Source organism: Bactrocera oleae, chromosome 5, assembly GCF_042242935.1.
Source record: "Bactrocera oleae isolate idBacOlea1 chromosome 5, idBacOlea1, whole genome shotgun sequence".
Classification (NCBI taxonomy): domain Eukaryota; kingdom Metazoa; phylum Arthropoda; class Insecta; order Diptera; family Tephritidae; genus Bactrocera; species Bactrocera oleae.
The window spans coordinates 72,114,659-72,140,818 of NC_091539.1; the positions used below are offsets into that span (position 1 = coordinate 72,114,659).

Sequence of the window (26,160 nt, forward strand, 5' to 3'; positions counted from 1 at the left end):
AACTTACATGCATGTTGATTTGGAAGAGAATCACCCCACACATGTTGGAATATTCCGCTGCAGTGTAAAATAGCTCAAGAAACCAGCTCTGTTAGAGAACCTTCAGCAGATTTACTATTTCCGTTCGCAGTGTTAAATATTTCCTTTGTAATATGATTGTTGTTGTTCGTCTCGATCGGCAACGACGCCAATGAAAGAGCAGGAGACAAATTCGAACTATTGTCAGAACCTAAAAGAATTGTAGATCCATTCGTATTTATATTTGTAGTATTGGAGTCCGCAGTAGAAATGTCTGAGGGTGCGCTATTATGGCAGTCATCATATTGATAGCCCGTGTGTCTCAACGTGGAGACAATAGTGTTTGTTGACGATATAATAATTGGTGCAAAAATGGAATTCAAATCTAATGTTTGCTGTAATATTCGCCAGGAAGCCACAAATACTGCTTTGACTCGTTCAAAAGTTTCGAAATCATACACCGATCTCGCTGTATTTGTTAAATCAAATGGTTCTGGTAAGAGAAATGAAGCATTCAGTTTATTTACACATTTCAATATATAATATAATATATATATTTATATATTTATATACCTTCAATGCAGAGTTCCTTCCATTGGTGGATATCGTTTTTCGATGACTTCGCCAGACGGCACACGTTTATCGGTAGAAGACCACCAGTACGAATTGAAATAGCAAATTGTGTGTAACTGCATTCAAAAATAAATCAGAACATTATTGTAACATTTCATAACATAATTCCTGTATTATACGACTTACTCAAAACAACTATAGTACTCTAGGAAGTAGAGAAAAAGTTCACCAATAGTTTGTGTGTTTTTAGATTCATATGGACCAATAGTTTCGTTCATATCCACGTATCCAAAGTCATTTGATCGCAGCTGCAAGTACATTTTAGTTATTAAGTTATACTTATTCATATAAAAACATGCTTAAATGCGACAAAGTTAAATATATGACTCTAATTACTTACCAATGGAAATTTATCAGGAAATAAATCATGTAAGCACGGAAGCACCGCTGGACTGACAGCGTACTGTAAAAAGTGTATTACCATAAGAACCAAAGAATAGCTGGATATTGTCATATTTTTGGCATTGTTAATGTTATGATATTGCGCCCACAGTTTTGTAACTAATACCATGGGTCGTAAACGCCAATCAACTAAAAAAAAAAAACATTATTAATTTTGGTAGCCGTTATTATATAGGGAATTGTATATGTCGCAAAAAATAAAGAATATATATTTTTTAATAAACTTGTACTTACGCTGCGAATAGCAATATAATAAATGTGTGTTTTTGATCCCTACACAGTTGTTAAAGTTTAAATCCACTTCTAGCTGATGAATGCGATCTCTGAAGCGTAATATTGGCACTTTTGCTTCAATAAGGTTGAAATTTTCAAACTCGGCTATTCATATACATATAAAATAACACAATTTAATTAGTTTTTTGTACTTGATTTTTGAATAAAACTTAAAATAAATATAAATCTTGGCACGCACCGAACACTAAAGGCTCACACAAGCGGTGAAAACCAAACAATTTGTATTACTAAATTTATGCTCATACTTATGGCGACTGTTCTGCAGTATGGGCTACCTGAAAGTCGCCATTCTTTGATGAGAAATTTTCTCCTTGAAACAGGTAACAAAATATTTAGAACATTCAATAACCTTCGTACTTGTTAGTAATAGTTTTGTGTAATTGTAAGAATAAAAGAATAGGAAATAGGAGATACCACTCTTTCGTGTTATTTAATGCTGATACTAAAATATCGGTTGCAGCAGATATCGAAAAATCGTCTCCCTTAATCGACAATAATCGCGACTTTCATATTCCCGCATTTTATCAGACTTAAGTGATGGCTAATATTACTATCAAAATACAAATAACGAATGACAATTATTTAAATATGACTCTTTTATTGACTTTACCGTTCCTATTAGTTTTGTGTCTTAACTGTTAATAGCTGCTAGCTATCAGAAAGATGAAGATTGCAAATGACTCTCACAATATATCGAAAATGTGAAGAAATCGAAAATTAGCAAGAAAATATCAATATGTTGTTTTTCACAAGCACTTCACATCAACACACGCTTCTATTTGCACAATTCAAAACAATGAAAATAAACATATTAACAGCTGTTTCTTCCTATGGCAGTGCTATTTTCTACTAGCAGAGAAGCAGCTTTCTGAACTTTTTATGCTCACCGTACGAATTCATAGATTAAAAAAAAAAACTGGAACCGTTAAACGTTTGAACTTTGCTATCACTCGGTTTACAATTATTCAACTAATTACTTTATAAAAATAACTAACAAAAATACCTGATTTGCTCAGATAATCTCGCAGGACAGTTAAGTTGAACAATGCTTCCATTCGGGGTTCCACATTTGACGTACTGCGCGACACTAAACACATATCCACATCTGAAGTATCTGCCCCAAATCCCGAAATAGTAGAACCCACTAGATATAGGCCAAAACGTGGATAAGTGTTCTGAAAGCAGGTGTATACAATACAAGACAATTATATAATTTCGAACAATGATTAGGAGTACTAACCTTAATAATAATATAAAGATAGCGCCATAACCGCATTTTCTGCTTAAAGGTCTCCTCAGTTTGTTGAGAGTTTATAAATTTGTTCCATACACCTTGCGATAGATTGTCCCATTTCGAGTTATTCAATAATGAGCTCGGAGCCTCTTTAGCTTCTATAAGATGTGCTCGGGCTAAAAACCGGTCAGGTGGTGTGTGAGTGAAAAAATCATGGGAAGTATTGGAAGAAGAACGAATGTGAGTCGTCGTCGAACCACTAAAGAGCAGATTATGTTGGGGATATACATGTGAAATAGCAGTTGGTGGCGGGGCAGTCATTTGTTGATGATGATGCAGCGTCTGTTGTTGACTACTGCGTCCGCCATTACGTTGACGTAATGCAGCGACATTTGTGGCGGTAGTTACCATTCCACCTTGCGATACAGTGGTCTGTGCCAGACGCTGGTGTGGTTGTTGTGATATGACGGCGCCACCCATTTGTGGAGTTGAACTGTCAATAATATGAGAAATGTAATACAAATACAAAATATACCAGCGTCCGCTAAACATCAAGTGCATTTTCGATATACTCAATATGATTAAACATACTCGATGATATAATATTTCTAAATAAACTAAACTTTTTTTTTGACCTATATTGAATATTGAAACTATATTCTTTTAAAGTCTGGGCTACAATTAATATAAATACCTGCGTTTTGTTTGGCCGGCTGGCGGTAAGCCCTCTGTCTGGTTAACAAGGTTGAGTTGTTGTTGATTGTGTGGATGGTGAAAATGGTGATCGTCCTGTTCGCTAAATCCAGGTGATAGTGTTGCGGTCGGTGTCACACAAGGGGCAGTTGCCAAAAAATTAGCAGGCTGAGGGTATATGAAGCTGGAATGCTGTAAGGGACTCCAGTACCCGGCATTCGCGACATGTGCTGGCAAAGGGGTAGTATTTAAATGCTCACCGGTTGTAAAGTAAAAATGCCGCTGTTGGTGATGTATGCCTTGATGTTTCAGCGAATGTTGTTTCATGGTATTCAAATCATCATCCGGATAATTATTGGTGAACGGCACATTTAACATTGATATAACTCCATTACTACGAAACGGCGATTGTTGTTGTGGTGACGCTAATGGTTGCGTCTGGGGTGTGTAATGCTGAGATGTTGAAGAAAATGTTGGATTATATCCAAATTCGGTAGGTTCTGGGCTTTGCAAATGTGGCATGGCAACAATGGATAACGCCGGCGTTGGTCCATTGAAATTTCTTGTAGTTGATGAGGATGTCGAAGATGTTGACGATGAAGACGAGAGCGATACTGACTTTGCTTGTTGATACTTATTTCGACGCTGTGACTGTACCGCAGAATTTGTCGACGAGGAATCCGAGTCGTCATAGTCGCGACTTTTTGCTCCCTGAACAGCGCAGGGTGCTTGATTTGAATCAGAGGATGTGACAGAATCGTTCAATTGTGCATAACAAATCATATTCCCAACTGTATGTGGGGATGTTGAATGCACATGTGAAGAAGGTACATTTAAGGCAAAAGGTGTCGTCAAGCGTTTCCCGCATATAAAATTTTGCTGATGCTGTTGTTGCGATTGAAAGTGATTAGGGGTATATGAAAGTACCACAGATGAAATAGCATCTTGGGATTGGCATCCCGATGTACTAGCTACAGGCGGAGGCAATGAAGGACTACAACTACGCGATGGAACAGTTGGACCGATGCCAACGCTTGCTGTAAGACCCTCAGTATTGACATAGGTCAAATTACGAATATTTTGATGGGTTTGTTGAGTAGTCGATGACTGTGAGCCACCTGCAGCCGATGTAAATTGTTGGTTATGGTAATTTACCTGTTGCAATCTGTGATTGCCGCGATGAGTGGACGCGTTCACTTTCCTAGGAAGGGTTTCGATTATTAAATTCATTTGAGTAGAGGACTTCACTTTCTGTTGTCGATAAGAACTGGTTGAAGCCTGAGATGAATTAGAAGATACCGATGACGTTGTAGATGACGAGGATGAACATGAATACGACACATTAGCTCCGCTATTTGATTTTTTAGAGCTCAATATCTTCTGATGAAACTGTTTGGAAGACCATAAATTGTTATTTTCGTTATTTCCCTTGGCATTGTTACTAGCATTAACATTTCCGCCGTCTATTTCTTCTACAACACTATGTTTATGAACAGGAAGCGATTGGACTGAATTCGATGTAACCTCTCCATTACTTTGATGATTCTGATACATATTATTGCGCTTGAGATGTTGCGAGTAAGCATTACCTCCGCTTCGAGTTACACGTGAACCGCCTTCGTTTTCCGCTTCTCTATTATACGAGGGATGCAGTGCAACATACCCATGCTGCATTCCGGATAAACGATGCTGCTGCGATTGTTGATAATGCGACTGGTAATAGTTATGACAACGCTGATGGTTACGATAGGAATGTTGATTTGTATAATCACCATTGTTATTGTTAACATCAACGCCATCACTGTCCTCTGGACCATTGTCAGAGATATCACATCTGTTGCCACCGGCAAGAACGTTTTCATTAAAAAGTTCTTTCTGCATGAACGAGGCAATTGTCAATTGCTGCGGATGATGATGATGATGGCTATGCTGGAAACGATGTGTTCGTTGGTCTCTCATATGATTGCTGCTGCTACCAACTCCAATACCTCCTCCACTATTAGACGTATAGCGACCATGCATTGGGTGCGGTCTTTGTGGTAAAATATTTTGGTAAGAGTATGCGGTACGCACCGGTGACATTACACCTGTATTCTGACTGTTGTATGGCGTTATTATGCGATTATTGTGTGTATTATTTTTGCACAGCGCCGATAAATTTGCCCCACCTGTCATTTGTATGCCTACTGAGTGCAAAAAGTCTAATGAATATGAATTGGAGGGCGATGATCCCGGCGTAGATACCGTCGGAGAACCGGATGGCGTCGTCAAAGTAACGGAAGAATTTGTGCTTTCGCCTGACGGTTGCGGTGATGCAATTTGCACTGATAGATTAGCAAATTCGTCTATATTACTTATTTCTTTGGGAGATGATGATGAAGGAGATGTAACGGTAAGTGTTACGACATTACTTGGGGATTTAACTAAACCACTTGTATTTTCTGCAGCAATAGTTGTTTCCACTTTAGAATCGACAATACTTGTTGTTGTTGCTGTGGCAGAAACTGTGTTTGTAGCCAACGCAGTGCTCATCGCTGTAGGGTCTTCAGCGGGGTGTATATTTCTTTGACTTTCAGGAATTAGGGGCACCTTTAATATATATAAGAATTATTTGTATGCCTTAATATAGTAATTACAGTAATATAATGATAAAGTCCTTAAATAATCGCCTTTACATACCTTACTTTGCAGATCATCTGTTGTTGTCGATACGTTAGTAGTCCTCCGTTGCCTTTGACCCTTTACACGTGAAGATGAATAACGAGTATCTATGATACCTCTGTTATTATTATTGATATTACCTTTTCGAAATGGCTTTTTCTTCGATGTATGTGAGTTACTTGCGTATGTAACGCTGATGTTTTGTTGCAATTCCGGGTTACTTTCGGCCGAAATTGATAATGCTGATGACACTGACGAAGAGTACGACGATGTTGAACTAATTGAAGAACTTTTACGTCTACTTATGTGTACCCATGGCCATGATAGCAAAGCCGGAGATTCAGTACACTGAGGAGCAACAAGATTAGTCCAACAGCTATTGCAATCAAGGTTAATACTTTTATTTTCACCAACACAATTATGTTTATCGGCGGGTGTTGAGACTGGAAAGCTATCCGTTGAAGGGGCGTGTTGTTTAAACTCTGATTTTGCTCTGTGCGAAGAAAGAGCAATGGAATTGTCAACGGTCGTACCATTGTAATTATCATCAGGAACTTGTGGTATGCATATGTTGTTGACATTTAATGTTGTTGTATTATTATTTACGAAATCTTCCACTTTACTGTTATCAATTTTCGGTATATTTAGTTTTTGCACACATGCAAGATGTGCATCTATTGTGTTCGAAAGATCAGATTCTAACAAATTATGATTCTTAATTGCAATATTATTTCTGATCTCCTTATTGTTATTAACAAAATTGTGCTGATGTTGGTTATGGCGGTGATGTTGCTGATAGTATTTCTTGCGATTTAAAACTGATGTGGTTGGAATGTTGTAGAACATGTGAGATTGTGATTTTTTACCATTTTTGTTGTTTGAATTACATTGTTTTGGTGTTTGCAGCGACTTAGCACTGTCATTGTGGTTATATATGTTAGTTGCATTAAAATACCTCATCTTAGGGGATTCGTTTGTATTGATACCTGGCGTTTGCTGACTAACATTTGCTTTATTTATCGAATTTGGGGAGCTAGTTTTTACCATATTGTTGCTGAGGTGTTGATTTTTCACAGTTGATACATTTGTAAGTGTTATAATTTTCATGTTGCCTGCAACCATTTCAATCGCAACGGAATACTAGATTTAATATGGATCTATTTTATAACAAATAATATTTAACACGCTCCTAAAATGACTGACATTTGTGTATACTGTATATGTACAGTCAAATAGTTTTCTACCTCTAGTAAGAATAACCCACAAGTCTAAGTTTTAAAATTTAAGTTTGGCTCGTGTTTTAATGTTTGGGCTTAAATACCTTAGTTTCAAAATATATTGGCGGATTTTTTTTCGGTCATAGTTTTTGTCACCTGTATAAATGTTCGGAATTTATTCCTTTGTTTATCTGAAAGGAAAAATCATGAAAAAATTGTTAATAAAATTTATAATTTTTCATCATGTACATATTTATATATTTACATATGTATGTATGTATAACGTTGTAATAATGGTGTTTGGATATGCATTGTACACCTGCGATTTATAAGGGATACAACAAGAAAACTTAATATGGAATTTTAAAGTTTAGTACTTGGAAAGTACTATTAGTTAGTTTAATATACAAATTTGAAGAGTAAAGGGATTGCAATTATATGTAACAAGAAATTAATCAGCAATAGATTATAGCTTTATTTTTTATGTTGTTACTTGTAATTAAATGATTACAATCATTATATTATTTAAAGTTGAAATCCATTTATACACGTTTAAATGATACCATAAGAATATATTTTAATGAAAAATAAAAAATAAAATTCATTAAAATTTAAATTAAATACCTCATGAGCCAAACGTAACTGCACTTCCATTAATCGGCCATATTCTAACGGCTCTTAAAAACTGCAATTCACCGATTATTATACATCTACCGAAGTCCCGCTTTTTATTTCGAGACGACTTTCAATATTTTCACAATAAGGGAATTTAAACGGTAACTTTCTGAATGTGGTTCTGTTTGTTATACGAAACCTTTGAAACACAGATTATATTTACATCCAAATTCACTACATTTCCTTAAAACCAAATTTCATTGCATTGCACATTATGGTTCTGCACACATCTACATACAGCCGGCTCCACAGTACCGGCAAAAAATTAAGCTTTTTTCTTAACGTCAGGCGGTATTCAAAATAATGCACTTATGATAACTATTTCTTTTTTTTTTTGAATTTGCTAATTTTCTTTTAAATATCTTGTCCGCGCTGATGGGAATTGTGCAAATTATACTCTTGCGATTTTCCACTCGATTCCGTTTTACTTCTTTCCGCGTGTGACTTCTCAAATTGTTGTTGTCAGGGTTTGTTTTATAAATTGCTTCAACCTGCAGGGTTGCTCAGATAGTTCTCATTATATAATCTTTATTACTTCATAAAAAATATTATGTATAGGAGAAAGTTTGAGTGCGCAAAGTAAATAATGAAAAAAATAGTTTTTAATAACAATTAATATAAAAGTTTGACAGATAGCAATTGTTTATACCTGATTCATAAACACTGCGTTCCGATTGTTAAAAAAATTTAATCCATCTCCCATCGTATATATCAATATCAAATAATAGAATATTTAAATATGTATATGGATCATGAGGGAATTATCATCATAGTAATTGAATGCAATGATCTGAGTGGATAATAATAATTTTCTATATGTTGTGATGAGACTATTGGAACGGCTCTTTACTTTAAAAACGAATCTAAATAAAAAGTACGTACGGCAACATTTTTAATTTGCATCAGCTGTTCTTTCATAACCTGTTCAATAGGCAATCTGGTTGTGAAAAATTATTTATATTGGAATAGTTTTTTGTGATAAAAATGTTAAGTTTAGGTATAAGGTGGGAAACGTGTAGGAAACTACAGATACTTTATACGTCGCCTTGCCTTACATCTCGATTACAGTCAACAGTAGCAACATCGACCAAAGCAAGCTATGCACGCGATAACACCGAGTATACTGATGAGCCAATTTATCCCGAAATACAGGATTTATCATTTAAAGCATGCAAAGGTCGTGAAACTGAAAGTTGGCATGAAGAAATACGCAAAGTACCAACCGTGGAAGAGAAGCTAATCAAAATTAACATGCCTCGTTATTATGGATTCAAAGTTGTAAATTTGAGTGACTCGAAAGTGCCCTACAACTGTTTGCCTGCCATGCAGCACTACACTCGCACCATTTACGAGGATATTAAGATTAAAGATCCTTTACAAGGAACCGCTCAAACCGATGATCAAAAATTAGATGTATATACTGAATTAATTAAATCTGATATCAAAGAAGCAATTGAATTTGTACACGATTATTTTAGGTAAGTTGTATAATAACATCGTATTTTTTTTCTAAATAAGTACATTTTTTCTAGTAATGCATATCCAGATGCAGCGAATATGGAACCACAGGAAAAGGAAAACATATTCGGCCGACTTATTGTTGAACAAGTAAACCGAACACTAATTAATGTATTGTCAAGTGATTTTCTTCATCTCCAAGAATCAGAAATTGATTACAGTCCAAGACACGAAGCTTTTTGGTCAGTGGGTGGAATAAATCCTCCAAAAAACGTTGTGAAGAGTAAAACTGGTCGTAAATGGCAGAAGGAAATGGCAAACGATCCTTACAACCGCCTCATGCAATATTCAGGAAAGCCTTTTCTTGCAATACGCCATCGAAACCAACTAACTCCATGGAAAAACGAGTCGGAATCAACAAATATCGAATTAGCGAAAACTTTACCACGTTTTAACTATGATCCACGTACCCTAGGATATGTCTGTAGTCATCAACACCTAACAAGTATTCCAGGTAGAACAAAAACTATCAGTTTTTTTTGGATAAATAAAAAAATTTGTTTTATGTTAAGGGTTCTGGCCTGGCAGCGCAAATCTATTTGGGAGCATTTCTTATCAGTCTCGAGCTTTTCTGCAAATAAGACCAGATACATACGGAGTTGAAGATTTCAAAGAGGCTTTACACTCTCATGCAATTCAAAGTAGTTATTCTTGGTTATTAGGACAAGCTGGTTACAACGGATTTAATACCTTTAATGATCTTACCTATCCAATGAATACACAAACCGTTGTAACAAATGGACGTGATTGGTCATTTTACGAATACCAGTTAAACACGTTACTTGTACACTCACATCATGTAGATGATAATCCGAAAGTTAATTTTTGCCAAGGAACTGCCGAGATGAGGCTATTTGGTGAAATAAATAGTTCTGGTGAAGTTGTGGATTTTAACGAGGATGTCTTGCGATATCTTATACGCTTTTATATAAATGCACCGCAGATCCATAGATCTGCAAGAGAACTACATCCCTATTTGGGATCAGATGTTAAGTATATAGCTGATTATGAAAATGCGGAGAAGCGCGAATTTTTAGAACGTGTTTTTAAAAATTTAATGTCCAATCGACCTCGACATTTAGCTATCCCTGAAATCTATCTTTGGGAAAAGATTTATAAAATTGATAACAAAACGAGAGTCATGGAGCCAAAACGTCGCTTCTTTGAGTTAGGCATAAATCCATGGTTGCGAAAATTGGATCAACATCAAAAGGAGTACATACCAAGAGCATTGCGACCAGAAGGCCCCAAGAGTAAAAAGAAGTGGAAGGAGAGTTTTTATCCATGAATTGTAAATTAATTGTATACGAAATCATTGTTATAAACTTTCCGAACTAAACAAAGTTTGCTTTTAAGCCGTCTATCGATTATACTATGTTCCATGCTATAAATATATTCTTACTTTTATCGGTAAGAATAATTGTATTAATCGAATAAAAGGTACGAACATTAGTTCACAATCGTTGTATTCAGACCTCACTCCCCATAATACAACCATATATCTACATTCGTAATTCACCTAACGTAGTTTCCGGATGACGAGCACGCCTGCTGTTGCTCGCTTCATTTCAGATGAAAGAATCGCGGGAATCCGACACTCACGCCAGGCTATCCCTATGGTGTTTTCAGATTTGGCAATTCTACTTATCTTTTTAGTGTGTCTCTGCTCAATCAACAATTCTTTTTTTAGCTCAGCAAAGCTTAATGTCCGAATAAAAATTGTATATGAGGTCATGTGCCGAAGCCAACAAATCTGTACAATATTCCTTTGTCATCGGAAAGGCACGAACTTGGTAGCTTACCTTAAAAGTGAAAAGCTAAAAAAGTGGACCCACTTAGAATTCCTACTCTTACCTCTCTACTGAAAGGAAGAATAGAAACAAAATCGATAACTCCAATACACCCAAATGTTAATATCTCGAAATTCTCAGCATGTTTTTGACGCATATTTTTCACTTCACAAACATAGCTATCGTTTGCTTGAATCTAGTCCCGTGCTAAATCTTGAGGTGACAAGCTGTTCGCCCAAACCAACAAAATAAATAAGGTGCCTCTTGGCTTCATATGGACTTCTCATGGACATGCTGTTCGACGAGTTAGCGAAATACTAACTATATAATGAATAAATTTGAAGTTTTCGCAGGAAATAGCTTAAGGCTCCTAATACGGGTTTCAACTCTACTGCATTTTGGTTGAAGTTTTGAAATTCGAAAATATCGTTATCAACTAAATCCGTCGAAAAAAAAATGTAGCATGAAGTACTGTCAAACTTCAACTTTTCTGTAGTTTTACGGTTTTCAACTTTGTGCCAGTGGGGTTGACTAGAATATCGAAAAACTACAACTGCTACCAAGCAACTGCTACCTTACAGCGACTTGCCAAACATATGTCCCAAGACCCTTTTTTGCAGCTTGAATTTTGGTTTTACTTGACCTATTAGACGTTTAACATTTAAACACATCACCAGCTGCCTTCAGGCGATTGATATTCATATTTGGCAGCCATAACTGTACACAATGAAAGAACATAAATTTTTGCTGCGTTTTAAATTTTTATTGTGCCTTTTCACCGCAATTGAAATTTATTACCTTATTGCTTAACCTAAATTAAAACTATGTATGTATGTATGCATGTACTACTGCTAATACAATAACTTAGTGTTTGACTTCTTGTTCTTTATCCATAGTTTAGCTCGTCCTCTCTGATATTTTATAATATAGGTTTCTTCACTTTTATAGTTTATATTGATTCTCAAATTTAAATTTTCTAATTTTTACAACCATATTTGTTTATGCATTTGTTGTTAATAGTTGATTGTTGAATTTAATTTCCATTTTGTTTTATGCTTTTTTTACTTTTTAACTTTGAGGTTAATTTTTATTATTTGCGCAGAGAATGAATAATCTACATGTATAATCTACATTCTCTCATTTGCGTATCTCTCTTGTTTTCATTCTTTTTCTTTTTCGTTTTCGTTTTCTATTCGAGTTTTGCTGTTTTCTAAAATTATTACATATGACTATTTCATAAAAACGTTTTGTTACGATTCGGATTTTCATGCGACTGAGCACTCGGATCGCAGAATAGATGCTTTGGGTTTCTTCTATTATCTTATTTTTAAGCAATTTCATTTAATGAGAATACATGAAAAAAAAGTAAACAAAATGCTTCTATTCTTAAAAAACGACGAACATTTCAAGAGATTGGAAAGGGTTACTTGTCGTTTTCTTCCGCATTGTGGACTAGAGTTTACCATGTGAGCAGAATAAAGTTTCTGCTAATTCGATGATAACTTTCCAGAAGTGTCGGGAGTAAAATGAAATGTCTGATTAACGGTAGAACTAAAGAACAACGGACCCTCATTTAAGAGGTTGCTTTGAACTTGAGCTTTTTTGCTTTACCACAGCTTGTAAGGAAGCAAGCACGAACAGTTACGGACTAAATTTGAATTGAGATAGAAGAGTCTGTAACTCGAGGCAAAGAAATTGTAATTATTATTTTCGTGAAAATAATTTTTTGAAAAGTGTTTTAACATTTCTTAAGTGGATATTGTCGGAAACTTTCGATTTAAATTGCGTGCTTTGTTTTGTGTTTCTGTTATAATTACGCATATTCACTGAAAAAACTTATAAATATACATATATTTGTAAGTTTTGCTGTATTATATTTATTTGTGACCTACATGATTGCATATTTATGGATCGCAAGTTACTGAACAGCTTGTGTGTATTCATATTATGGATTTCGGTATGCAGTTTTGTTGTTTTTGTTTTGTGTATTTAATTATTTTTTTTATGGCTTTAAAATGCTTCGTTTTTTGTGTTTCTCTATTATTGTTGTTAAAATTTTCGCTTACATATTTAATTTAGATATTTGCTTTACACAATTTTCCTGTTGTCATTTGGGTTTTCGCATTTCAATATTATAGTATACATACATACGAACTGTTGTAGCATTTCCGTTTCATTATCCGATTTTTAGCATAATAATTAGTATTTTTCATTGTTTTAATAAGTAGCTTTAGACCAATTAGGTGGGTGTATCCACGCACAAAGCATCGTACATAACATACACACGCATGCGCTACACACGTACACACCTACGCACGCAAGGAGCCAGAAAGCAGTTGGAAGCATTTGGCCTATATGCACTACTACTCACATGCTTATACGTATACTTACTTATATACGATTATATAATATATGTTTGTATGGCTTAGTCTACTTAATATCAACTCTGTAAGAACGTAAGACCAAAAGAAGTCGGCGAAGCGGGCAATGCGTGGGAATAGGGTGAGGTGGATGGAGGGAAGTCGAAATATGATTGGCAAATGTGCGAGCGAGTAGTTGTTTGTATGGATGTGTGTGTGTCCGTAAGCGCTTAGTTGTTGCGTATTTAAATACTAGATTTACTACACTTAAGATATTCGTAACTTACGCGCGCTCTGCGTCATATCTTCCTGGTTGCCAACTCTACATAGTTGAAGAAGAAACCGAATTTAGTTGAGGTTCTTGGCATTCTACTTAGTGTTTATTTATATAATTTAGATATTTATTTTATAGTTTTCTAGTTAAATCAATGGAAATTCGTAGTTGGCCCTGCAATTACTTTTTGCAGTGTTTTTATAAAAAACAGGTTTTGTAAAAGAGATGCGTAGCCCGAGGGCCACCAAAAAAGGCGGAAACCTCTGGTTAATTTCGAACGGAACGATTGTCATTAATGCGCAAATTGGCTTATTTTACGAAACAGTTTAATTATTTGGCTTAGAAAATAGTTAAACTCAACATATAGACGTATTGTCGCTGACGCATTTACCGTTATCAGATATGTTTGCATATGTGTTTAAATTTTAATTTGTTTATTTGCATTTCTAGTTTCAAGCAATTCAATTAAGCAGTCTAACTTGTGAAGTGAAAAAGCTTTAAAAAAGCTCTGTTGCTGTTTTACTTTCAAAAACGACATGATTTGAAGGATTGTAAGAAATATTAACAGTTCAGCGAGTGTCTTTTTATTTGGTCTCACCCTGCAGCTGGTTATATCGTAGTGCAAGGTTTTTCACACATACTTGTACATTTGCTCCTGATTGCAGACGGTCAAAATAGATTTCACTACGGTTAGTCAAAAAATTGCGATTGGCAGGGAGGTTGTGATTGTGGAAATCTAGTTCCCACTATGAGCTTTTCCATACGAAAACTTTATTATTATTATTTTTTTTTATCTAAAAGTCGTATATTAAGACTATTTAGATGCACACACAGGGAAAGAGTGCGAAGAGTTAAAAAATTTATCAAAATCCCGTAAGGAATGTAATTTTCAAGCTTTCTTGATTCAATGAAACGTTAAAATTGGTGTTTTCAAAGAAAAACTTTACAGAACAAATTGTATGTAGTTACTAACTGACCCAGCCAATTTGTACCGTCCAACAAAGGAATGAATGAAGGAATAACCAATCGATTTGACAATTTTTGGCATTGTTTCTTCCTATTTTTTCTGTGTTCGGAAATCATTCTAGATTATTCTATTTTAAATTTGTTATCATTTAATCATTACTATATTCTATATTATTCTGCTATTCGGAGCGCAGACGAATTCGGCAAGTTAGAGACTATCAAAATCGCTCCAGTCGTTCTGGAGTTGTAACATAAGTGCTACCCGACTTAATTTTATTTATAGAGATGAGAAATTTCTTAATTGACTGAATGAACTTTTATTTGGTAGATTAATGTTTATATTTATAAAGAGGAATTGAAGCTATGCACCTAACAAAAGGCGAAGAGATTAGCCGACAACACTCTTCGTCATGGCATTGGCCGTGCTCGGTATTTGCGCATTTGTTCGGGCTGAAGCAGGAATATAGTATCATTGCTAAAATTTAATGATTTTAGTACCAAATGTTCGAAAATACATTGAGTTAAACTAGAATTTTGAAAATTGTATATAGGTATACTTAAACAAGTCAAACTACGAAATGTTTGCTAAAAAGTTGCCTCCTTTTAAAGTGGTATGTAGATCTGTATCTAAATAAACTTTGGTTGCTATAATCATGCATAAGTGTGTACTTTGTACTCTGAGGGGTCTTTCCTTTCTACACATTCCAAGAGATTTCCACACTGTAGACGCGTTTCTTCCAACAGGGTGTATATGAGAAAGTGTGGAAGTCATTAAATGCTAGTGTTGTTCAATAAAAATGTGTATCGGGTGTCTAGCTGTCTAGCAAAATATACTTTTAGTATGTTTATCAAATGTTCTATTGCTATCGTATGTTCCAAGTAACTGCGTGAAATTTACCCTTTCACTTACATAGTTTAATGAAACTTATCAACTGAAATTGAAACTCTAAACGAGTTTCTACGTTTTGCTTACGTCTACGTATGTATTACTTATTTACTCGCATAATATACGTACGTACGTATATATTTGGTTTTGATTGCGTATTATGCGTTTACTTTTGCCTATGTTACAGTTTAATTTTAAGGAAGACCATTGTTTTCTCGCATTCAAATTTCCACATTTGCTTGCACTTTCGCGTGCAATTTTGCTCGGTTTGTCATTGTTTTCTTCAAATCTATATATACATATACATGTATATACCATATATACGTGTGTGTATGTTAGGAGAGAGGGAACTCGCGATGGTTGCGGGGGTATTTACAAACTCATAGCCGAGGAAGTGCTGCAGGCGGCGGTGAATCGCTGCGAAGAACTTCAGCAGTTAACATAGCGATGGGATGAAGCGACTCTGTGTAAGCGTGTGTGTATGTACAAATGTGTTTGTGATTGCAATATATTCGATTTACTAGCTAATTGTTTTCTTCTCTAACTGCTTGTAATTGTAATAAAAATAACTGCGCTTGTCTAAACTAAAGCTTCGCTTCAACGTGGATCTTTCACACATTCGAAACGCGAGCATATGTTTGCATGGGTATGCCAGTTATGGTGATATACATGTGTGTGTGTGTGTGTGTATACATGTTAAAATTGTTGCATTTATCTATTGACCGTGTCTTGCCAATTTATATTTGTTTATGTAAGTATGTATATTTCTAACTTTTATGCTCATATTATACTATATTCCTAGCGCTGTTGTCGCTTTACTAATTTGCTGTGTATATGGGTATACCTTTATTTATGTATATATGTTAGTTATGTACGTATGTTTATAACACTAACGTAATGTGCTATGTATTTGGCTATTTGTTTGTCGATACAAAAGCATGTCAATGTGACACAAATAATTTTCAATTCGCTATTTATATAAATATGTATATATGTATATATTCGTAACTATATTTGTGAGTATGCGTATGGTATATGGTTGCTGCGCCTATAACTATGCTAACGTTCAGTGAATAGAAATTATATTGTTTATCGTTTTTCAATTCAAATGCTAGAATGTTGCCATACAAATATGTGTGTATGTATGTCTACGCTTCTAGGCCATAATTGTTGGTTTAATTAAAATTTATGTATTAACTAAACTACAGTTGCGCGCGAAAGCAATTTATGCTGTCAAAATACTTTAGGCTGCATATAAGTGAAGTGCTCACCACTTGGCACAAGGAGAGCTTGGCAAAGAGGGAGCAATAAAAGCTAAGGTAAGCGGTCTCATTGGAAGCATACAGTTCCGCATGTTCTGTGAGTACAGTGTTCTATTCAGCAATTGTTGACACCGCCACACGCATCAATTCGCGATTTGCTCTTGCTTTCTGTAATCTGCGCTTCGAAACTCTCCCTTTGTTTTTAGTCACAGAGTCACTCACTTATCGCTAATTTCTTTTATAAACATAAAATTTACTCACTTAGCTTAGCGTATTATTTGCAACCAAACTAAAAACGCCAAACAATAAATCGTCATACACACACACATATCTGTAAATCTATTGCCATTTGCGGTTTTACGTTATGATTGCTTTAATTCAAGATTCAAGACTTTTAGCGCATTGTCATGCATTTATACACATAATTCATCATGTTTTACTCGCTGTGTTCTATAATATATCTTAGAAGGTAGATTCTACGCACGAAATTTGTTAACTTTTTGCTGTTTAAATTGCATCAAAACGTTTGTAATATACAATTGGCTACGCATGTAATTCAACGACTTATTGCTATGTAATGCATCAACCGTAATTGTGTCTTATAATTAAGTATATTTCCTAATTATATTGCATGTTTCAAATGTAAGTGTTTTCTTTTAATTCCAACTTTTTATTATTATTTTTAATTAAATTTTTTTTGTTTTTATTTTCGTTTTCTCTTTTATTTTTTAAATTATTATTTATGTTCTCTTTGTTATTGTATTGCATGTATATGGAGCATTATTCTCGTTAACAAGTACTTAGGTAATATTCTTATACCTTTTTCTACTTTATAAAATAGTTAACTTTATACTTTCTCGATATTAAGTACAATAGATATTTAATTTTTCGCAGATTTCTCTTTTTTGCCTACGTCAGCAATTTGTGTACGGGTTGAGAATGAGTTGAGCGATCTATAGAAAGACAGTGCGGAGAAGGGAGTACATCTACTGCTGCAGTCAAACAGTAGTAAGTATTATATGAGTGTAATGTTAATTGCACAGACTCGTAAACCTATAGCCTATATAGTTACGAAGCACTTTTACAGATTTGCTGATATTTTGAATCCTTTTTTATGTTTGTTTGTATCATAGTTAGAATTATGATTGCAAATGCCTTTGCAATTTTCACATATCCATTTCTCATATACAGTTATTTGCGCTTAATTCACATTTTGCTTTCGATTTCATTTATCACATTCTCTAGGCTCATAAATCAAGTGAAATTTTCACATATAATGCACTCGAAATCGATTCTTAAAAATTATATCATCGAGATACAGCGTTTCCGCATTATTTGACAATTTAAAACTGAGAAGTCTCGTAGCTGTCACATCCCTGGTACTCAATTTATCGACTTCGAGTTAGCGTTATAATTACAATTTGACACACATATCTTACAGTGTAGTTTTGACATTTTCTACATGCGAATTAAATTCCTCACGCACAATTTTACACCAGCAATTTTTTACTTATCACAGCGAACTCTTATTCACTTTTAATTATTGCCTTTTTCCTTATATCCAATTCAACTTAGTTCAACCAAAAAATAGCTTTGAAATTAAGAGGAAAAGGAAATAAAAACAGAGTGTGAACCAAACACCTCAACACTGAGTGCTCATCTATAGCTGATCTCATTTAGTTCATTCTCAAACTAAAATATGATGAAATATGACCTGGATCATACCAGCTTATATATCTATGTGTTTTTAATTCTCTATAAAGTTCCAATATTTGTCGATCTTTGACCAAAGATATCGAAAGAGGGTTTCAAAGTGACCTGCCTTACGCAAAATTGAGGATCTTCTAGTGCGCCGCAAGAAACAGCAATCAATTGAATAGTTGTCAAAATCGACAACCAAGAATCTGTTTAGGTCGTGTCATCGATGTGGTGTTAAGCGAATTACGTTAATTGAAGCGAATATTTTATTGGAATCGTACTGCTATGTGTTTGGTTCATTGATCAAAAATAGAAGAAAGTGAAGAGTCTAATGACATTTGTAACGGATGTTGGCGTTTTGAATTTATCGTTTACTACGTAAAAACCTAAAATTGTTACAACTTCGGCATAAAATTACACTTTTTCTTTCGTTGACTGAGGCACATTTTGTTTTTGTTATTTGCAGTTTTTTGCTACATGTGTTGTTGTTTTTTCTTTCCAGTGTTTGAGGTTGAAAATCGCTCTGGTGACATTTCATATTGTAACAAAAAAACGAATAAAAGCTTCTTGATTGTAATCGTAGCTTTCCGCGTTGTCGCTTGAACCAAATGTTGTGCTTGTGGTTGCCAGACTTTCGATATTGATACAGATTATGGGAACTACGAAAAGAAATTCCAAATTTAATACGTTAAAAAAAAATAAAATAAAAGTAAGACATTCGGTCGGGCATATACTCATGAGAAAGTGTACTTACAATGAAATGTGGCGCAGAGAAGAGTACCGCCAAAGTGGCAATTATTGTAAACAGCGTGAAAATTATAAGGCACAAGCGATCAACAACCATCGCTGCGAATTTCCAATCGCGCGTTACGTCGCCCGTTTCGTCCTCTTTCTTCAGCTGAAAGTACAAATTAAAGCATTTATTTTACCTCAGATCACAGCACAAGTATACATTATTCTCTTCAGAGATAAACAAGTGATTAACTCGATTAACTCCATTGAGAGAGCAGATATTTAGCACTTATCCCACGATTGCTTTGGTTGTCAAACACTATTTTTATATTCTAGCCATCGCCAAGGTTGCATATAAAGCAAAATAACATTTGAATTAAATTTTTTATTATTTTGTATACTTATAAACAGGATTAAAAAAAATTGAATTCCACATAGCGGCTTAAAAAATCAAAAAAAGTAATAATTTTAATCCCAAAAACCGGATTAAAAATTAAAAATAAATACCGGAAGAAAAATTTTAATCTTAAGCATATAATTAAGAATTAAAAAGAGAATATGCTTTAGAATTAACATTTTTTTGTGTTCCCAAACATGAACAAAAAATGAAAATTTGAATTTTAATCCCAACAACAATAAAAGTGTTTCATTCATTTTTAATCCCAACTGTTTGAATTAAAAAAGTCGCAACCCTGGTCATTGCAATTATTTTGTTTTCCGTAAAAAATATATTTTCTTAAAAAACAACTTTGAATGCGACACAAAATCATTTTCATGGTAGATGAGAATTGATTGAAAAGGCTTCATATTCTTTATTATTAAATTTCATAGTCAGAATTGAAGTAATAATAAATATTCACAGCTTAACGTTTGACAAATCTCTTTGAAATTCTCTAAAGTATTGCTATTTAGTGTATCTGTAAATATGTGTTAGCACTTAACCATACACGGTTGGCCCATAACGACTCTTTGACACGAGAATTAGATTATCTTCACATGTGATGCAATGGAGCTATTGAAATATTCATGATTTGACACATTGATATCGTAAACAAAGCAATACCTCTTCGAACTTAAACGAGGGTACACATTCGTCGGTACACTCACAGTCAAATACCCAGTAAGAAAAGTCGAAAACTTCAAACTTATTCTGCACCATCTCATAAAAGTTTACCCGGACAAAAAAAAAATATACTTTCATGGATGCACCTTTTTATACATTTTTTTTCTGATTTGCTTAGTGACGGCATAGGCGATTTAGCAAAATTTTCTTGTGAGTACTTACAAATACAGTCTTTTCGATTGTTGTTATCTATGATGGGAGATAGATGACTTTGTTCTCGCTGAAGAAACAAAAATTGGGACTGTTCGGGTCAACTTCATTAGATTGTATTTTACTATCGATGCATATCGACTTTTTTATATCGGCATTTCAAATTGATCAAAGGATACTTTAAGGTTTCATCAACGCGAACTTAAATTTTAAAGTAAAAACTGATTATTAGTCCACGTTTTCCCTATAGGGTATGCCCACGACTTCAAGATAAGTCGACAGTCATCTTTTCACTGTGAAGCGACGCGTGCTCAAGCAAAAACACACATATGTAGGTGCAAAGTGCCGCCTTGGCGCCCGCATGCCATCGTAAAATCTGTATTTCAGTGCCGTCAATTTCCAATCTTATGAATGACATCATTAAAATCGAAAACAATAGACTATCAATGAAAACCGTTATCTCATGTTGTGTGCGCTCACAAGTGTGCATCTGATTGTTTTTGCTATTTGCGCTTCACTTGGCGCTCTGTGAGTATCATGCATTTTTGACACACCCGGACACGTGAGTGTGCTAGCAGATACACACGCGCTTCTCACGCACACCGTATCTTCGTTCAGGAGCCCAAGTGCCGTTAAGGACAGTAAAGGTAGATTGTTGTCAATTTATTCGCCTCACCTGATCTGTGATCCATCGCAGTTCTTTCAGGATAAGCGCCAATTCATATTCGGCAGATGAGCTGAGGCAGGTATGCGACATGGCTTCGTGCATTCGCGCATCGCCCACCGGGCCAACAGGGCCGACGGGGCCCACCGGACCGACACTGCCGTCATCGCCTTGCCTGTAAAGGGAGAATTTTAAATAGGCAAAGAAAACATCAGTGTATGTACATACATATATAAATGTGTTGGAATATATGAGTATGTGGTATTGTACATATGAGAGAACATATGGATGCGAAAAAACGACCGAATATAAATCACTGGCATACGAGACCAATCAATATGGATTCCGTTGACATTCTTTGAACAAATTAAATTGTCCTTTGAATATGCAAACTACTTTGACTATTGATGATGGCGTGATGCCCTTATAGTTAACACGGCGTTGCTAGAGGGGTGGTATGACAAAGTTTTGATATCTGCTGTTAGAGAAGAGCATATTACTATTAATTTAATATGTGAATGAAAACATAGTCTTTTTACAAAAAGGCATCGTATCTATTGCAACCCGAACCTTCAAAAGACATGTGTATAACTTTCACTGCTGTTAGACAATTAATTCGCGAGATATAGCATTTTGAGTGAGGTAAATTTTGGTATATTGAAAAAAAATGGATAAAATTGGAATTTGTGTTCGAAGAGGTTTGCTTAAAGGGGCTGTTACGGAAAAAAGTCCAAAAAACCTTCAAATGAAATGAGTGCTGAATCAAAGGAATATGGTGAGTGGTAGCCGCGAGACAGTTGAAACAAAGAGCTGTGACTCCAATCAAAGAAGACGTTGACGAAATTCTTGACACATCCGCCATATTTTCCGTATCAAACAGTGTTCAAAGTCCAGTAGAAGTGGATGCGTAAATGCACACCTGGATCTATGTTGAGGCAAATATGGCTTTTGTTACAAAAATGGTATGAATAAGTTGAAAGAACACTATAATCAGTGCTTGCCCACGATGTCAACTATATTGCACAATAAAATCAAATAGTAAAATGAAAAACGTTCAATTCGGCCGAACCGAAGCTAAATTATTCTTCACAGGTGCACTTCTTATAGGACAAAAGGGTATAAAGACTTTATGTTGATTTTGATTGCTCAGTTTGAATTGTAGCAATATGCTATATTGGTACGATCTGAAAAATTAGTACGTATATTCAGCGTTGCCTTGATCATTTTCCGTGCCCAATTTCGTGCAGATCTCTTGTCAAATAAAAATGTTTTCCATATAAGAACAAGATTTTAATTTATCAGTATTGCAGCTATATCCTATATATATTCCAATTCATGAGCAGCTTATTGGAGAGAAAAGGACGGAATTTGAGATATTTATTTCAGCGATATTTCAAAAAGTGAGAGACTGGTGCGCGTATATATATGTAGATGGAAACGTGGACATGGCTAAATCGACTCAACTAGTCATGCTGATTATTTATATATACTTTATAGGGTCTCCGTCGTTTCCTTCTGGATGTTACAAACATCGTGGCAAACATAAAGACTTGACAACTTTCTTATAAAAATTAGTGAAATAGACCTCTATGTTCTAGCATACTTACCTATACATGGCGCGATAGTAAGTCGGCTGATGGGGTAACGTGGCGCTGGCACAGCGATGGTTACAACGGAAGTCATCGTCGATGTCCAGAACATTGGCGAGTAATGATTTCGATGATCTGCTTGCGAGAAAAGTTAGATTTGTACTCATTAATTTCACAAATACAAAAAGAACACCGACTTATTCACAGAAAATTGCTGGTTTTAAAATTTCGGTGACATTTTAGGGCCACATAAATGTTTTTTGAATAAAAAAAAGTCTTGGGTACAAAGACGGGGCGTACAGTGTACTAGCCAGTTCACATTTAGCATTGCATTCCGATAATCGAATATAAAGTATTATGGTATATGGTAGCCGTCTTCGATTCGCCTCTATCTGTTTGTATTGCTTCACTACTTCCGCTCTCTTGTTACAAAATGAACAAGATTTTCTGTTAAATTCAATACAAGAGACTATGTGGATACCTCTTAACATAAAGATAAAACTCCACTTGATTATGCCAGTTTATTTGATTTATACCAGTCGTTTGTTCGATTCGCCACTCTACAAGATTTGAGGAATCGAAGACAGCTAGTTTATTATTAACGTATGCGTTACCTTTCTTTCAGTTCGACGTTCTGCATCTGGTGCTTTTTATCGCCGGCATTGGAGGAGCTCGATGACGACGGCGGTGGTGGACATTCATAGCCGACCTGTCCCGGCCTTTGCATCCGCAATATGCAAGGTAACCAATAAAGGAATATTACTCTTATCTGGGGGGTTTTCAAGTAGTCGGTAGTAGACAGCGAGTGTGAGAGAACGCGACAGCGATAGAAAGAGGGAGAGAGTAGTGTGCGAGTATTGACGGTTTAGTACAGTTTTGGTTTTAGTTTTTCAGTTTTTGGTTTTAGTTTTAGTTTAAGTTTCAGTTTAATTTGAAATTTATTTTCATATTGTTGTTGTTGTAGTTGTTGCGCATAGTCAGTGTTACGGCATTCGCCAGTAGCAAATGCAGTGAGTGTAATTTAATCAATTTTTGGGTTATTATTATTGTTGTTGTTAATATTGTTATTGTTTTAAATATCATCTCGGTTATAAAGTTTGTTAGTTAGTTGTTGTTTGGGCAGTTTAAAATGCATCCACACATGTATTGTTGTTGTCAGCAGATGTGTCGGGTATTTTAAAAACGAGTTGACGCACGGCGATCAAGCGCGTTAACGATCAGCAATATAGTTAACAGAGATAGACAAGGACAAGTATAGAGGCGGAAACATCGAGTACGAAACCGACAGAGCCAGATAGCGATAGTGGGCAGTCGACACCAAGCGAAGCAGCCGTCGGAGCAGCAACAAACAACAGTGGCAAGGCCGGTGAAAGCGTCATGGCCGAGAAAGCGTTGAAAATTTATTGAAATATGTGATTATTAACATTATGCTATTTCAAGTAAAAGTTCATATTTACACTTATGTAAAGTTCTAAAGAGTAAGTTAGTTCCAGAAAAAAATTTCGTACAATAATGAAAAATGTTCTAAAGCAGTTGAGGCAACATTGTGAATGCATTGAAAACTGTTCGTAAGAAAGTTTGCCAAAGCTCGGAAATTATAGAAAAAAATCAAGATTTATAGCAAGCAAAATTTTGACTTTAATTACATTCGGCGGCATATGTGGATATGCGTGTATGTATGTGTGTGTGTGGCAGGCATATCTGTGATTTGTTTGTGTTGCTATTCTGTTTGTGCATGCAGTTTTCAAGCAAGTAGACTTGCTTGATTAGTTGAAATGCCTTAAAATATGTGAATTATTTAATTAAACTTCGAAGTATAACACAATGCATTTTCCTCGTACACACAGGCGGCGTCTGCGCTGCCTATGTATGAGTGTCCCTGTATTTGAGGCCAACTCCGGATAAAAAGAAGCGTTTAAGCGAGTATTCAAAGTGTGTTGTGTGTTTGTGTGTGTGTATACTTTACATATTTGCAATCGATTAAAAAAGCTCGTTCGGTTCACTCCGAGTGGCGACTCGCAAGGTTCGAGTTAGGCGTGGCATCATACCGTATATTTGTATGCATGTAAATGTGTATGGATGTGTGAATATATATAGGTGTGCGTTTGTGCTGAGTGCATAGTTTTGCTAATGCATGTATGCATGTGTGTGTGTTTTTGGCTATGTTGCACGTGTATTTTATGTGTATGTATGTTTTGTTTGGCACTATTGTAGTAAATATATAAATGTTAAAAAACAAGTAAGAAATTTAAATAAAAAATTGTTTACTGTTTGAATTGATTTGCATATAATATTACCCATTCACTCATTTCATGCGTATCTGGATTTCTATGATGATAATTGAGGATAAGTATGGTTGACACAACTGATGAGGCCACCATAAACATAATGCAATTGAAATAAGTTCCTAGAAGGACACAAAAATTACACAAATATTGTACGTACGTTTGTGTGTGTTTATCTGTATGCAGCGGCACATACTCAATAAGTACAGAGTGGCAACGCCACACATTCATATATGCGCAAATGTTCCAATGCGTCTCGTGCGCATGTGCAAATGTGTGGCATGTTGTTGGCTCTCATGTTTGCAACACAGTTCAAATTATATTTGCAAAAATTTCGCCTTGCATGGTCACATTTGTATGTTTGTATGTGCGTTATGCGTTGCAATGCATTTCGGTAGCTTTAACTTCAACGCGATTCATTACTTTAGTTTCAGTTTCGTTTAAACACTTTGCGCCACCATATTTGACCGGCCAAGCGAATAACGGTACTTTAAGATTTATATAAAAGTTTGTGTATATACAAAGTTATATATGGTGCATTTAAAGTTTTGGTTTTATTTAATTCGACATCGATCTTGAACACATGAGCAGGTGAAATTGATTGTGTGAAGAGCGGAACCAAAAGTTATTTAAATAGAATCCGTGAAAGGGTGAAGAAATATTTTTAAAAACATAAGGGAAGTTTACGACAAATTCAAAATTAATTAATTCTTCTCATTTTATAAAAAAGATAATATTTTTAATCGGCTTAACTATGTGGCGCCATTAGAAGCGAAGTCGACTTTAAAAGTTATTGCCAAGAATGCAGTATTTATATATAGATTACAAAATATTATGACATGAAATCGGCGACCTGGCCTGTGATGATGTGTGAGCTTAGCGTGATAATGCGTTCAAATACGCAGAACTTTCTTTCAGTTTCTGGACGGTCTTCTTCGCGCCAAGTTCGGCATCGCTTCCTCGTTGATATCATTTGGCTCTCTTAGAGCTAAGAGTGGTTGTTGTTATCTTTTTTGGGGAGATGCTATTACCGAGT

At 35.2% G+C, this 26,160-nt stretch overlaps 3 protein-coding genes across 5 annotated transcripts in view; 1 reads left to right on the plus strand and 2 right to left on the minus strand.

The window, feature by feature from the left end:
* LOC106626964 (poly(A) RNA polymerase gld-2 homolog B) overlaps positions 1-8,277 on the minus strand; it is a 39,090-nt gene extending 30,813 nt beyond the window's left edge. For both annotated transcript variants that reach the window (XM_070110340.1, XM_070110341.1), the window contains exons 1-10: positions 7,777-8,277; positions 5,954-7,343; positions 3,276-5,863; positions 2,588-3,074; positions 2,351-2,522; positions 1,288-1,431; positions 992-1,182; positions 778-899; positions 592-707; positions 8-511 (exon numbers count right to left, since the gene is read on the minus strand). In XM_070110340.1, the coding sequence (XP_069966441.1) occupies positions 75-511; positions 592-707; positions 778-899; positions 992-1,182; positions 1,288-1,431; positions 2,351-2,522; positions 2,588-3,074; positions 3,276-5,863; positions 5,954-7,057 (5,361 nt within the window). In that variant the 5' untranslated portion in view covers positions 7,058-7,343; positions 7,777-8,277 and the 3' untranslated portion in view covers positions 8-74. The remainder of the gene's footprint in view (positions 1-7; positions 512-591; positions 708-777; positions 900-991; positions 1,183-1,287; positions 1,432-2,350; positions 2,523-2,587; positions 3,075-3,275; positions 5,864-5,953; positions 7,344-7,776) is intronic.
* A 451-nt stretch (positions 8,278-8,728) lies between these two features.
* On the plus strand, positions 8,729-10,688 carry mRpS30 (mitochondrial ribosomal protein S30). Its single transcript, XM_014246843.3, has 3 exons — positions 8,729-9,305; positions 9,360-9,799; positions 9,858-10,688. The coding sequence occupies exons 1-3, from the start codon at positions 8,812-8,814 to the stop codon at positions 10,631-10,633; spliced, it is 1,710 nt and encodes a 569-aa protein (XP_014102318.2). The 5' UTR covers positions 8,729-8,811; the 3' UTR covers positions 10,634-10,688.
* Positions 10,689-11,876: 1,188 nt separating this feature from the next.
* Positions 11,877-26,160, minus strand: part of nAChRalpha7 (nicotinic Acetylcholine Receptor alpha7) — an 80,097-nt gene continuing 65,813 nt past the window's right edge. For both annotated transcript variants that reach the window (XM_036365325.2, XM_014246825.3), the window contains 6 exons: positions 25,137-25,246; positions 23,454-23,608; positions 22,858-22,974; positions 21,263-21,425; positions 19,336-19,479; positions 11,877-19,240 (listed from right to left, as the gene is read on the minus strand). In XM_036365325.2, coding sequence (XP_036221218.1) covers positions 19,232-19,240; positions 19,336-19,479; positions 21,263-21,425; positions 22,858-22,974; positions 23,454-23,608; positions 25,137-25,246 — 698 coding nt within the window. In that variant the 3' untranslated portion in view covers positions 11,877-19,231. The remainder of the gene's footprint in view (positions 19,241-19,335; positions 19,480-21,262; positions 21,426-22,857; positions 22,975-23,453; positions 23,609-25,136; positions 25,247-26,160) is intronic.